We start from the raw sequence: 14,140 nt of genomic DNA on the forward strand, positions 1-14,140 counted from the left end.
TGACAATGCAGCCTGTTCATTATCATAATAAAATACAGTCAGTCAAACATATGGAAAAAAACACACTGCTCAGTTTAAATATGAAGTAAAATCTGTGCTGTGCGTTATCACAAATTATGTTTACATTATGATGTTATGCAAAACCTTTTGTTTTACATGGATATTGGAACGCCAGTGAAGTAGGCTACATAATAGATAATATTTTGGCATTCAAATACATCGAGAATATGGAATCATTTGATTGTGTCGAATGAGAGACCCAACGTTGGTTTCAGTTTCGTTTTAGCCTAAATTAATTCATTTTGGCTTGTCGTTTATATAGCTATATCTTCTAATATTTAATTCTTGTTCTTTTCTAAATGCTTTTAATTAAAAGGATTTGTTGTGGAGTGAGGGGAACTAAAATAGCCTAGCTATGTTTACAGTGTTTATTATAATGTTTGTAAACATTTCGCGTCGGCATTAGTTATTAGGCATCCTATTTCTGAATGAAATAATAAAATGCGACTTTTACGCCACTTCAGGATCATATAGCAATACAGCAATACGCGTAGCGTATTTTAACCATGCACAAAACCTTTTTAAATATTTTGATAAATTACTGAAATAAATAAATAAATTACTTTTTAAACCGTTTAACCGATTGTATTAATCGGTTAAAAATTATTACGGTCGGTTAACGGTTAACCGGTTAAAATTAACATCCCTAGTTTTTGAACCTTAAACCGCATAAACACTTTTCATTACACCAAATACACAAAATAATGTTATTTTTAGCAACATCATATGACCCCTTTAATACCCTGACTATCATTGAGCATTTACCCTCAGATAAATGTTGGACAAGCCCTGAAATAATCCTGGGTTTCCAGCAAAATCAATCACTTGTAAAACCATGACACAGTCCAGGGTTAAGTCCTGAGCAGTGTCTAGAATTAGGCTCAAATGTTAAAAAAACTCCTGCATCCTCATCTTCTCTTCCTGTTCTTCACAGCCTGATAAACCGAATGCTACAAAGGGATCCAAAGAGGCGAGCATCGCTAGAGGAGATCGAGAGCCACGCGTGGCTTCAAGGAGTGGACCCATCTCCAGCCACCAAATTCAACACCCCACTGGTGTCTCACAAGAATCTGTCAGAAGAGGAACACAACAGCATCATCCAACGCATGGTGCTGGGAGAAATAGCCGACAGAGAAGCCATCATCGAGTAAGGCTTGTTGTAGGCTTGTGATACAAATGTTATGAAGCTGGGATCTCTGATATCCTCAGGCTAATGTACAGTATTTTCCACAGAAGAAATAGCTCTCTGTCATTCTTTGATTTTCCTTAAGCAGGACTGTCGTGAAATGAAAGACTACTTTAGAAAGTGCCGTCAGGTTTGTGGAATAAGCTTTAAGATTTTAGTGTAAAGGGTGTCAAAGTTCTTCACCTGAAGATGAGTTAGCTGGACAGGGAATAGGTAGCAAAAGAGTGTTCAATCCAGTTTAAATGGCACTACTGTCAAGTAATATATCTTCGCCAACATCTTAGGCCCAAAAAGTACTCTATGCAATACAGTAACACTTAAGCTTCTAGCTACACGATTTCACACATTATTGTGTTCTGAAATATGTCCAAATGCAATTCATTACACAACACAAGTTGTCATGAATTCTTATTCTTTTAGTGTTGCCACAAAGGGCACTAAAACATAGTTACCTGAACTGTCGTCTCTGTCATAAGTGTTCTTTTCAGGTCAACTACTGTAAAGGCGGAGCAACAGTTTGAAAATAATTTTCATGCATAATGTTGTTTATAACTATTTGAACAGCTGTATGTACTTTTATATTTTATGTATTTATTTTAATGAGCCATTTGAAGTAGGGATACACAATATATTGGTATCATGTCAGTTATTGGCCGATATTAGAGATTTTTTTTTTCTAATATCTGTATCTGTCATTATTGAATCAAGCAGTTACTTAAATTATCTTTAAATCCGTTGAAACATGAGACCTTTATAATGATCTGAATATTATTGGGGCAAGCCTAAACAGTCAATTAGTGATGCACCCAAATTTCAGCAACTAAAATTGTTTTGGTTAATGATTTCTGCCCTCTAAAACTGTGATGTTTAAATAGTGTCTCTCTGATGATGCATTTTGACTACGTCAGCATCAGTTTCATACAAACAGCACGGATAAGTAACAACAGGTAAACATGTCAGCTGTGTGGATGTACTTTACTGTGACAAAAAAATTATACTATTTTAGCAATATGTAAAAATGTTTTGGCTGAAATATTGATAGGTGGCTCGTTGACTATGGCTGGTTTAATTTATTACCTGAAAACACAACACGTTGATGTTATATTCTGTTTCAGTTTTCGGCTAATTAAAAACTTTTTCATTTCAATTTAGGTGAAAAAAATTAATTTTGGTACACCACTAAAGTTGATAACACTGTTGATTGTAATCTTTACCAAATCTCAAAATGAATATCCATGTTTTATTCTGTTGTGTCCATCTAGGCTGTTGTAATTCAGCATGGCTGTATTAGTAGTAGGGTACCATTTTTCGTAAGTGTTAAAAAATAAGTTCATCTCACTGTCAGTGGAGCATGAAACGAACATAGTGCAGAAGACTCCCGCTGTACAGTCTTGTAGAAAGGTGCATGCTGGGTGACGGTTCAAAGCACCCATCAGTCTTTTCTATGTCTTTGATCCCACTCCGCAGCAGCTGGGGAACCCCACTATGAAAAACTGTAGTCAGTCTGCAGTGTTGCCACAAAGGGCACTAAAACATAGTTACCTGAACTGTCGTCTCTGTCATAAGTGTTCTTTTCAGGTCAACTACTGTAAAGGCGGAGCAACAGTTTGAAAATAATTTTCATGCATAATGTTGTTTATAACTATTTGAACAGCTGTATGTACTTTTATATTTTATGTATTTATTTTAATGAGCCATTTGAAGTAGGGATACACAATATATTGGTATCATGTCAGTTATTGGCCGATATTAGAGATTTTTTTTTTCTAATATCTGTATCTGTCATTATTGAATCAAGCAGTTACTTAAATTATCTTTAAATCCGTTGAAACATGAGACCTTTATAATGATCTGAATATTATTGGGGCAAGCCTAAACAGTCAATTAGTGATGCACCCAAATTTCAGCAACTAAAATTGTTTTGGTTAATGATTTCTGCCCTCTAAAACTGTGATGTTTAAATAGTGTCTCTCTGATGATGCATTTTGACTACGTCAGCATCAGTTTCATACAAACAGCACGGATAAGTAACAACAGGTAAACATGTCAGCTGTGTGGATGTACTTTACTGTGACAAAAAAATTATACTATTTTAGCAATATGTAAAAATGTTTTGGCTGAAATATTGATAGGTGGCTCGTTGACTATGGCTGGTTTAATTTATTACCTGAAAACACAACACGTTGATGTTATATTCTGTTTCAGTTTTCGGCTAATTAAAAACTTTTTCATTTCAATTTAGGTGAAAAAAATTAATTTTGGTACACCACTAAAGTTGATAACACTGTTGATTGTAATCTTTACCAAATCTCAAAATGAATATCCATGTTTTATTCTGTTGTGTCCATCTAGGCTGTTGTAATTCAGCATGGCTGTATTAGTAGTAGGGTACCATTTTTCGTAAGTGTTAAAAAATAAGTTCATCTCACTGTCAGTGGAGCATGAAACGAACATTGTACAGCGGGAGTCTTCTGCACTGTCTTGTAGAAAGGTGCATGCTGGGTGACGGTTCAAAGCACCCATCAGTCTTTTCTATGTCTTTGATCCCACTCCGCAGCAGCTGGGGAACCCCACTATGAAAAACTGTAGTCAGTCTGCCATAATTCACCCAAAACTGAAAATGACCCCATAATTTACGGCATCCTAGATGTATATGCCTTTCTTTATTCAGACAAATACAATCAGAGTTATATTTAAAAATGTCCTGGCTCTTCCAAGATTTATAATGGCAGTGAATGGGTGATATTCAATAGTTCAAAAGAAGTCCAATAAACTGTGTCCATCCATCATAAAAAAGAACTCCACACGGCTCCGGGGGGGGTTACTAAAGGCCTCCTGAAGTGAATCGATGCGTTTTTGTAAAATATCCATATTTAAAACTTAATAAACCTTAATCTTTAGCTTCCGCTGACTGTCGTACTCCCATTCACTAGAGAGTGGTGTTCCAGTACGACGTGGGCATAGCCTAAGCTCTGGTGAGAGGTGACATACATGGAATTGCAGAGGAGAGAGCAAAACAAAACACTGGTCATAAATTAGAAGTACAAAACGAGGATTTGTAAAGAAAAATGTCAGAGGAATTTGATATAAGCCAAGAGGAGACTGGCTTTCCTTTGCTAAACAAAGGAAACTTTGCTTCCTTTGCTCCTCTAAACAAAACTTGGTTCTCGTGAGACTAGCATATTCTCACCGGAGCTTACATTGCGCCTACCTCCTACGTCATCCGCTGGAACGCCACTCTTGTGTACGCGCGTACCAGTTAGTGGAAGCTAGAGATTACGGTTTATAAAGTTTTAAATATGGATATTTTTCTTACAGAGACCCATCGATTCACTTCAGGAGGCCTTTATTAATCCCCCTGAGCTGTGTGAAGCACTTTTTTTATAGGCTATTTAATGGACTTCTATTGGACTATTGAATATCACCTATTCACTGCCATTATAAAGCTTGGAAAGGCAAGAATATTTTTAAATATAGGCTAACTCTGATTGTATTTGTTGGAAAGAAGAAGGTCATATACACCTAGGATGGCTTGAGGGTGAGTAAATTATGGGCAATTTTCATTTTTGGGTGAACTATACATTTAAAGGTACCCTCAAAATGTTTTAAAGAAGTGTACTGAATGATTGCATTAAAATCCCATGTACAAGTCATTCTTCCTTTTCTACAATTTTCTTGTTACACACACGCAAATACAGCGACAGATTGTCGCTACATGATTTGAACTAATTTGTTCAATCATTGGTATGTAATCCCCGAAGAAGCAGTTTAATCTCTGCTAACATGTCCAGACTCACCAGCTTGAAAAGTTGGATGCAAAATGTCCCATTTGTGTTGGGGCAGTGTGTTATCTGGGATTCTTCATAGTTATTTTAGTCTCAGGTGTTCAAAATGTTGGGCACTATGCAAGACCTTTTGAACTGATGGAAGCCACTCGGGTCTCTAGTTGTTAGAGCCCTAGAGTTTTGCTAGTTATTGACATTTCAGATTGAATTGTCTAAACTGGTGTTTCTCTCTCACACTGTCTGTATATCCTCCTCACTTGTCCATTCTCTTTGCTCTTCCTCCAGAGCCCTGGAGACAAACAAGTACAACCACATCACTGCTACTTACTTCCTGTTGGCTGAACGGATCCTGAGGGAAAAGCAGGAGAAGGAGGTGCAACCTCGTTCTTCCAGCCCCAGTAACATCAAGGCCCACTTCAGGTACATCATGGGGGTTATGCTATCTCAGCAGTCTGTCATTTAGTCATTTGTGTTTTGTCAAGAGAAATGCTACTTAGTTATGTACTATGTTTTATTAAGTCCACCGGGTTTTGGTGCAACATGCAAAACTCAATATCGAAGGTATTTGAAACATTTGCTCAGATTCTCAACTTGCTCAAGGGCAGCTTAATCGTGGGTATTGAAGGTACAGTGCTCTCTTCTACCTTGAATACCCATGACTGAGGTGCCGTTGAGCAAGGCACTGAGACCCCAGTTGCTCCCTGCCCACCACAGCAAATGGCTGCCCACTGCTCCGGGTGTGTGTTCACAGTGTGTGTGTTCACTACTCACTGCTGTGTGTGTGTGCGCTTGGATGGGTTAAATGCAGAGCACAAATTCCAAGTATGGGTTAACATACTTGGCTACGTCACGTCACTTTTTTTTCTTTTTCTTTCCCATTTCTAATTTTTGTGCTATGTACCCATTCCCAATTACAACCAATTGGTTTTTCCATGTGCTACATGATAACATTCTGACTTTAGAGTAAGAATTAAAATAAATTGGGGAGGAAAGGGGTGTAACTTCCTTTATTGCTGAATCTCATGGTCACCCCTTGGAATGTAGTTGGATTTATATTTCTAGAAAGGTTTGACAGTGGATCCCTGAGGTTTTCATGGTAGTGAAAATGTAGGAATTTCTTATTGCAGACGCTATCACAACACAGACATGGTAACAAAACAAATTGAATAAAAAACCCAATTATTTGAAGATTTGTGCATTCATGCCTAGTAACAAACTTGAACTAGTACCAAAGTCAGCCGGTGGAGAAACCATGTGATTCACATTCTTTTCCAATTTGTACTTGGCTCATACCTTAGTATGTTTGAAAAATAAACCATTTACAACATTGCTCTTATTTTTTTGTTGTAATCATCAACAAAACAAACAGTTTCAAATCAGTCTGCCATGCCATGGTGTGCACAGGCAGGCTATCTGCAGGTTTGTTGTCTCTCAGAAGGCGTCTGTGTGCAGTAAGGGGGCAGGATTCACTATAAGAGGTTGTGAGAGGTCAGCTCTGCTGGATTTCAGAATCCCTGTCTGTCCTCTGTGCTGCGTAGTGGACAGCAAGCACATTCTCTGAGCACCGCACCGGGTGACAAATGTGTTTAAAAGATGAGGCTGAAATTGGTTTGGACTGACCTAGAAAAGCAGTGAGGCTGCGGATGCTTTTTGAAAGGAGCAGGGAGTGGAAGAAATGAGAGGATGTGGTGGGAAAGAGAAGTAGGAGAGGAAGATGTTGGGAGTCCTCAGGATACAGCAGGGATCATGAGAGGGTGACAAATGTTTTGTGTGTGTGTGTGTGTGTGTGTGTGTGTGTGTGTAAATCAACATGGAAATATCAACCGAATGGAAAAGCAAACAGAGTCTGAAATTTGACCTTAGCTATAGGTAACCCAGATCACAATTGCAGTGTTCTCGTTAATCAGTGTGCCCTTCATATACAGAAAGAGTTTATAGGCTGTATGTACTCAGAATTGTAATTCCTGATCCTAGAGGAGAATATAGTTGAGCAGTAGAGTATACATTCTGACTGGAACACTATTTCGACATATGAGGTTGACTTGATATTATGCCGATATTTCCACATGCATAGACTGACAGCATCATTTGCACCAACCTTATTAGGCAATTGCTGTAATTCTGTCTTTAATGATGAACAGATATGGGAATGTTTACAATCCTTTCTCATCAGGCCTGTAAACACAGCTATAGCTTCATACGTCAGACTAAGTGCACTTCATTATATCCTAGAAATAGTAATGTAAGCCATGCAAAAACTGACTTTGTAGGCAAAATTTTACCAAGGTTGTCACAAGTTTTGCCCCGTATCCTTGCTAACAGATTTTCTTTATAGTTCTCGCTGACCAGAAGTGTGATTAAACATTTGTTTATTCACACAAGGCATTTGCTGTATTTGTTTGCATTGTTTGACTTGTCGTCATTCCAGCATAAGGTTTATAGAATGTTAATGTGGTTATGACAACTAGAGAGGATGTGCTGGAGCTATGTTCCACTGATTTACTTTGTTTCAAAAGCCTTAGCAGAGTATATTTTTGCATAGCAACTTGCATGAAAGTGCACATACTGTGCTGTGCAAATAATACTCCAGCAGGAAGGTAAGAATATAAGAAAAGACTATAAAAGCAAGTTACAGCAACAATGCAGAGTTATCTTGTAAATCGCATGGTCCTTGCTTGAGTGCTTGGCACAAGAAGGAAGTCTGGGTTTGGGTTGTTTTCCTAGGGCACTCTCCAGAGCTTCTGTCTTTAAAAGTTGTTTTTGGAAATGTCCACCTTTACTGAATATCATCCTGCTTAAGTTACAACCTCTTTTTTGGTTTTGACTTTAAGTGGGATTGTACTCTTTTTAAAGCAAGGTTATTTATATCAAGGACTATGTCCTTTTTTTTTTTTCTTTGCAGGCAGTCATGGCCGACCAAAATCGGCATGCATCAGGACATCGAGGACAGCTTAGCCTCTTCGTCCATCTCTCATGCTGGAGGTCCACAGTCTCCTGCTCGCAGTACAGAGAATCTGCTAAACGGTCATCGCAATAAAGGGCTTCTGGAAATGAGTCGTAGAGAGGAGATCAGCGAAGCCTCCAGCAGCTCTGCTGCACTTGCAGCTCTGCCCCCAAACCCCCTTAAGCCTGGGGTCATTGGCCCTCTTGCATCCACTTCAGCCAAGCAACGAACCTGCCTGTTTCGGGTGGAAGAAGATGAGGAAGAAGAAGAAGAACCGGAGCCTTCACCCTTGCCCTCCCAGGTGGTCTTGCGCCGCAAGCCATTGTCCATCACCAACCGTCTTACGTCTCGAAAAAGCGCCCCAGTGCTCAATCAGATCTTCGAGGAGGAAGGTGAATCAGATGATGACTTTGACATGGATGAGAGTCTTCCACCCAAGCTCAGCCGGTTGAAAATGAACATGGCATCTCCTGGTACGGCTCAGAAACGCTACCACCGGCGCAAAAGTCAGGGCCGCGGTTCAAGCTGCTCTAGCTCCGAGACCAGCGATGATGATTCGGAGAGCCATCGCAGAAGACTAGACAAAGACACAGGGTTCACCTACAGCTGGAACCGCAGGGACAGTAGTGAGGGTCCACCTGGAGACTCTGGGGGCAATGGGGGTGGAAGTAGCGGAGGACAGAGCAAACCACCTGGGGAAGGTAACTCAGGACCAGACAAGGGCAGCCCTCCAGGAGGAGGGAATGGTGGTAGTACAGGAGGGGGCAGTGGAGGTGGTGGGAGTTCAAAAGGACAGGGAGGCCCTTCCAGCTGTTCCCGTAACAATGCTTCATCTGGCTCGACACGTAGTGCAGCTCGGAGTGCGGGGGAATTGGTAGAGAGTCTGAAACTCATGAGTCTATGCTTGAGTTCTCAGTTTCAGCATCGCAGCTCTGGAGGAGGTGGTGGTGGACGATTTATCCTTGATCCTCAGAGCCTGTCCAGCGTTAAAGTTCAGGAGAAATCCTCCTGGAAGATGTGCATTGGCTCCAACAACAGTCTAGACAAAGTGATCAACCCCGCCTTGAATGGTAGCGTTGGGGCAATGGAGCATTATCAAGACCAAACGGCGGTCATGTTAAATGAACTTGGCCTGGTCAAGGAGAACAACCTGAACTTGAAAAATAATGTTCTCCAGCTACCTCTGTGTGAAAAGACCATCTCCGTGAATATCCAGCGAAGCCCCAGGGATGGGCTACTCTGTGCCTCAGCCCAGGCCAGCTGCTGTCAGGTCATATGATGGCACGGCACACGGCTGGTTCTCAGAGTGGATTGTTCCTATTGCCACATTTGTAGCATACGATGACTTGAGTTCTCCACCAGTAGCTGTAAATTACCTCTCTTTATCCCAACTTGACCTTTAAACCTGCCTTCAATGTTGTCTTAATCATTCTCACAACTTATTAAGTTCTTCTCTTGGACCCATTGGTTTTTAATGAAGTGCACGCTGCTATCCTTTTCTTTTTTGTGTCTTTATTTGTTTTGCCCAATTAGACTTTAATACAATTTAATATTTGTTTTCCAAGTCCTGTTAATTTAGCTTTTTTTAGCCCTTGAAATGAAGCGCTCTTAATATGAATTCCAACACCACCCAATCAGTGAAGAGTTGTGGAAACTGTATGTATAAATAAATGACCTTTAATAAAGAGAGATTTAAATTAAGACCAACAGTATGGTAGAACAGAACATGGCAATTCATAAAACAAGCACTTAAAGAAACTCAACCTATAAAAACCACAACTGGTTTTGTAAATTTAAGCCCCAATATGATTGTAATGAGATGGTAATACAGTAAAAGCAATAGTGGGAGTAAAGAACAAACCCTGTTTTTTTTCTTTTTCTTTTTCTTTTTCCTTTTTCTTAATTCATAGTGCTGTCTGATGAGTCTTAAACTGAAAGACCATTTTGCATACTTTTTTTTTTTTGCACATTTTTTAGGTGCTATTGACTGTTTCCTTGTCACCATTTAGAAATGTTCAGTATATATAAACTTTTGAGGTTAGTGACAATCAGTTGCAATAACAAGGGACATTTTTAATGGATAATTTCCAAAAGGGGGCTACAGATAACCCAGAGTTTAAAAAAAAAAGTTTTATTTGAGTAACATTAAAACACATTCACCATGTTCTTGATTCACGTCACACCACTTTTTTTTTTTCCATTTTGAATATAAGTGCAATTTATACACAATTCCATCTGCGAAATGCCCTCTTAAGTTAATGTTTTGTCAAATTTGCAACCCAGACAGCACTGTGGAGACACCCACACATAAATGTGTTCATCCTAGTTTTTATCAAATTAAAATTGCACTACAGTATAAGTAGAGTCTACAATTAGGGTAGTTTGAACACCATACAGGTGGGATAATTAGCCTTTCTGCCAGAGCAAAATCAAACTCACAGACAGTATTCAGCTTGTATAGTACTGAACATTTTAATGAGAACCGTTGAGTCATTAAGGACTCTTCTTTGGCTTATTAAATAATTTTCGGTTCCAGACCATAATCTCTATCTCACTCCTGTTGTTCTTGTACCATTCAGCTTTGAGTTACTGTATATACCAGTCTCAGATTCGACTGGCCTTAGGGGATGTTTATAAGTATGTACATATTTTTTTAAAAGTTTATTTTTTTGAAAGAACTGCTGTTTTAAAATGCTGTTTTGGATGTGAGCCTTGAACTGGCTTATAGTTGGGATATAATGGGGCTTTTTTTGTCACCTGGCCACCTGATAACAGATAAATAAATAGATGGGATGTCTTTTATTCAGTGGATGGCCACTCTTTCAGGAAATATGGCTTCAAGAGTTGGCCATTGGGTGACCATCGACTGGTATAGAAATAAGTCAAAGCTCTACAGGGCTGTGAGTGTGAAAGAGAATCGGTTGTGAGATTTAAAGGGCATTTGCAATAAGCTAAGCTATAAGTTGCAGCTATGTGTAAATATGATTTTGTTTTGTTTTTATATTTCAAACCTGTACATCCTTCAAATGGCTCACTTGACCCAAATTATCTTTAAGTATTTCTGTTTGTTTTGTCTTTTTGTTTTAAAAGTAAAGTCTGTAAATATTGGTGTAAATATGGTGCTCTACACTTAGAAATGCAGTGTTGGACTTCTTGCTCATAGCTGTAATATAGCCTTATTAGATATGAGTGTTGAAAACAGAGCAAGAGAGGTTGAAAAGAAAACCGTGCTATATGCATAATGTCAGTCTCTGACTTTGTCCTACCCTAATGTAAACGGCTAAAATGACATGTGCATGTGTTGTGCGTTTGACATTATTGGTCCACGTTCATTCAGAGGAAAAGAACCACCACAAAATGTTACAGGACCAAACCATGTGCTGACGTAAAAAAAAAAACTTTGAAGAAGCAAAATTAATAAATGTTCTGTTGCTGAAACTTGTCTTTAAAAGTTACATATAGCTATGGTGATGTCAAAAATTAAATGTGAAATATGTTGTCTTTAAAACCAGACTTCCTTTGTCCTTTTTTTGGTGTTGGAGCCCTACTTTTTTTCGCATTGAATAGCTTATGTTACTCCAAAATACATAACGGAAGTAAAATGGTAATATTTCACATTAAAGTTATTTATCTGTGGGCTTTCTGTACAATAGAAGACATCTTGGTTCAGAGTTTCACTGGACACTATGTGGCAAGAAGTTAAACTTGACAGAATACCGCTGCCCACAAGCCCCTGCTGCTGAAATGTATTTGCTCTTAATTTACTGCCCGCTTGTGCTGCCAAGGTGTCTCCAATAACCAGGGGTGTCTCAAGTACACGCTTCTCATCCAAGTACATGTCCAGCATCAGCTTAATGGTCAAACACACTATATTCGTGTTGTCGGTAGAGCACCTTGCGAGCACACAGACACGTTCTACATATTGTCAGTGTTACTGCTGGTCAGTGGAAACTGCTGAGACTGCTTCACTGTCAGAAAGTGTGACAAACGGTTCCCTAATTAGATTGAGTTTTAAGTTGGCTAGTCGCACTGCCCTCAGTCCTCAGCTTCAGGAAACATCAAGAGTGAAGAGAAGACACAGGGAGTTGTTTGTTTTGCTCCCAAAACCTTAGTCTTTTTAAACACATTTGTGTAATTAGTCAAATAGAATTGTAAATAGCAAGTCTCTATGTCAAGACAAGATGATAAATGACTGTGTTTACATGCATACAATTGTCTAATCCCATCTAAACACATTTTTCTCACTCAAGTGAGTCCACGGATGCCACTAATTAGTTATCCCAATGAAACAAACTGCATGCCATTTCTAAAAATATTTTTACAAATTTGTGAAAGTATATCCATTAACCTGTAAAGTTGAAAAAAAGGTTGCTCAATAGAAAATAAAATCAAAAAAAGAAAAGAGAAATAATTAGTTACTTTGGTAAAAACTAACTGAAGTAAAACTTTGGAACAAACCTTAAACAACATAAATCAGTATACAGACAGGAAAAGAATTTCAAGCCCTACGTTTTATGCTGTTGTATGCTGCTAAGGACATGAATGAAAATTGAATAAACGTGCTGTGTAATGGAAAGACAGTATAATAGGAAAATAGCAAGAAAAGAAAACTAGCATGTTCCTGAATGTGATTAATACTAACTAGCATGTTTTGCATGAAAACATGGTCACTGAATCGCTAATGTCATTAAAAAAAAACTTTAGGTGTTCTTACAATATTTCAGTGTTTGTTGGTAATGCAGCTTCTGAGTTTAAGGCTGATAAAGGACACCTTCTGAAAGTCTCAATCACAAATGTCTCATCCCAAGGTGTGGAAAGGATGTATGTTATCTGAATATTTAAAATGTTTATTTTCAGGCAGAGAATATTGAATATACTTCTTTCAAGTACAGTACAGGGTGAAGCGGCCTGACATCTGTAAACAAAAGCCATAACAGTTAAACATGGTACAGTGATGTTTAAAGGCACTGCTCTATCTTTGGTAGAACTTGGAGTGATTGAAAATGGACAATTTCAAGTCCTCAAACAATTTTATTTAATTCCTCAAAAATAAAAAAAAATGTTTTTTGGCCCAATGTCTGAGAAATACTTCTAATCACCTCTTTACAACATTCTTTTTTTTTTTACAGCTTCAGACAGAAATAAAAAATGAGATGTACTATGACAAACTTACCAAATCAACCTAGTCAATTGACCCCATCAGACATGCACCGATTGGATTCCCATTTTCACTTCTCTCATTATACCAGTAACAGTTTTATTGACATATAAAGAAATAATAAAACAATTCGTGCGACTGCAAAAATGGGAAAACATAATAAAACCCTGTCATTCAGAAGTGTACAGCATCAATAAGCCATTTTTTTAATAACTTGTCAATGAGTGCATATTTAAAGTCAAAGTCAGTTAAATATAATACTAGATAGTTTACAGCATGTGTACACCTTGAGTACTTTTGTCGCGTTGTTGTCATCACCCGTCACTTATTTCAGGTCTCCGCAGCTTCCAGTATTTTCTAAAAAAGACACAGTATAAAAATATTAATAATGTAACTTACTTGGGAACCTAGACCAAAAAAACAACAACTATAGGGCCTTTCGCACCGCAGGAACCTTTTCATAGTACCAGAACTAATTGTGGAACTACCCACTTTTTGGCGTTTTCGCACCGCCGGAACTGGGAGCGATTTTAGTACCGGACTGCCTTTTTCGAGAACCAAATTAGCTCCTACTCCGGAGCAGGATCTAACCAGCACAATTGGTACTAATCGTGACGTAAGTAGACATTGATTGGCCAAACGCGTATGAAAACGCCCTCACCCGCCATGATTTAAAACGCCGTGTAAACATACTGTAAACATTGTCAACTTATTTCGCAAGTATGGAGAACAACGATAGATGGACGGACGCTGAAGTGCAGGCACTTGTAGCAAATGTAGCACTGCCAGTTGTCGTTGGAGATTCTTAGTCCTCCTTTCCGTTCTTTCAGTCGCTTTACGTATACGTCGACATTCCATGTCCATTATTGTGAAACCCGCGAGACACAACAAAAACACAGCTCCAATCACAGCGTCCTTCATCCTCCTGTTGTTAAAGTTGTTTTTCTTTGTTTCCGTTGTTGAACGCCACGCACAAATGACGTCGCTGTCGACCGGTTCCTAGTACA

The 14,140-nt window shown here is 38.7% G+C and overlaps 2 protein-coding genes across 2 annotated transcripts in view; one reads left to right on the top strand and one right to left on the bottom strand.

Annotated features, from left to right (window-relative positions):
* The window catches only part of LOC107704097 (SNF-related serine/threonine-protein kinase-like), a 56,638-nt gene extending 45,265 nt beyond the window's left edge, over window positions 1-11,373 (top strand). Inside the window, exons 4-6 of the mRNA XM_016506944.1 lie at window positions 995-1,207; window positions 5,317-5,451; window positions 7,934-11,373. Coding sequence (XP_016362430.1) covers window positions 995-1,207; window positions 5,317-5,451; window positions 7,934-9,254 — 1,669 coding nt within the window. The 3' untranslated portion in view covers window positions 9,255-11,373. The remainder of the gene's footprint in view (window positions 1-994; window positions 1,208-5,316; window positions 5,452-7,933) is intronic.
* Window positions 11,374-11,501: 128 nt separating this feature from the next.
* The window catches only part of LOC107704098 (anoctamin-10-like), a 47,866-nt gene continuing 45,227 nt past the window's right edge, over window positions 11,502-14,140 (bottom strand). Inside the window, exon 14 of the mRNA XM_016506945.1 lies at window positions 11,502-13,490. Within this exon, the coding sequence (XP_016362431.1) occupies window positions 13,464-13,490 (27 nt within the window). The 3' untranslated portion in view covers window positions 11,502-13,463. The remainder of the gene's footprint in view (window positions 13,491-14,140) is intronic.

This window comes from Sinocyclocheilus anshuiensis, unplaced genomic scaffold, assembly GCF_001515605.1.
Source record: "Sinocyclocheilus anshuiensis isolate Anshui unplaced genomic scaffold, SAMN03320099.WGS_v1.1 scaffold1272, whole genome shotgun sequence".
Lineage (NCBI taxonomy): Eukaryota > Metazoa > Chordata > Actinopteri > Cypriniformes > Cyprinidae > Sinocyclocheilus > Sinocyclocheilus anshuiensis.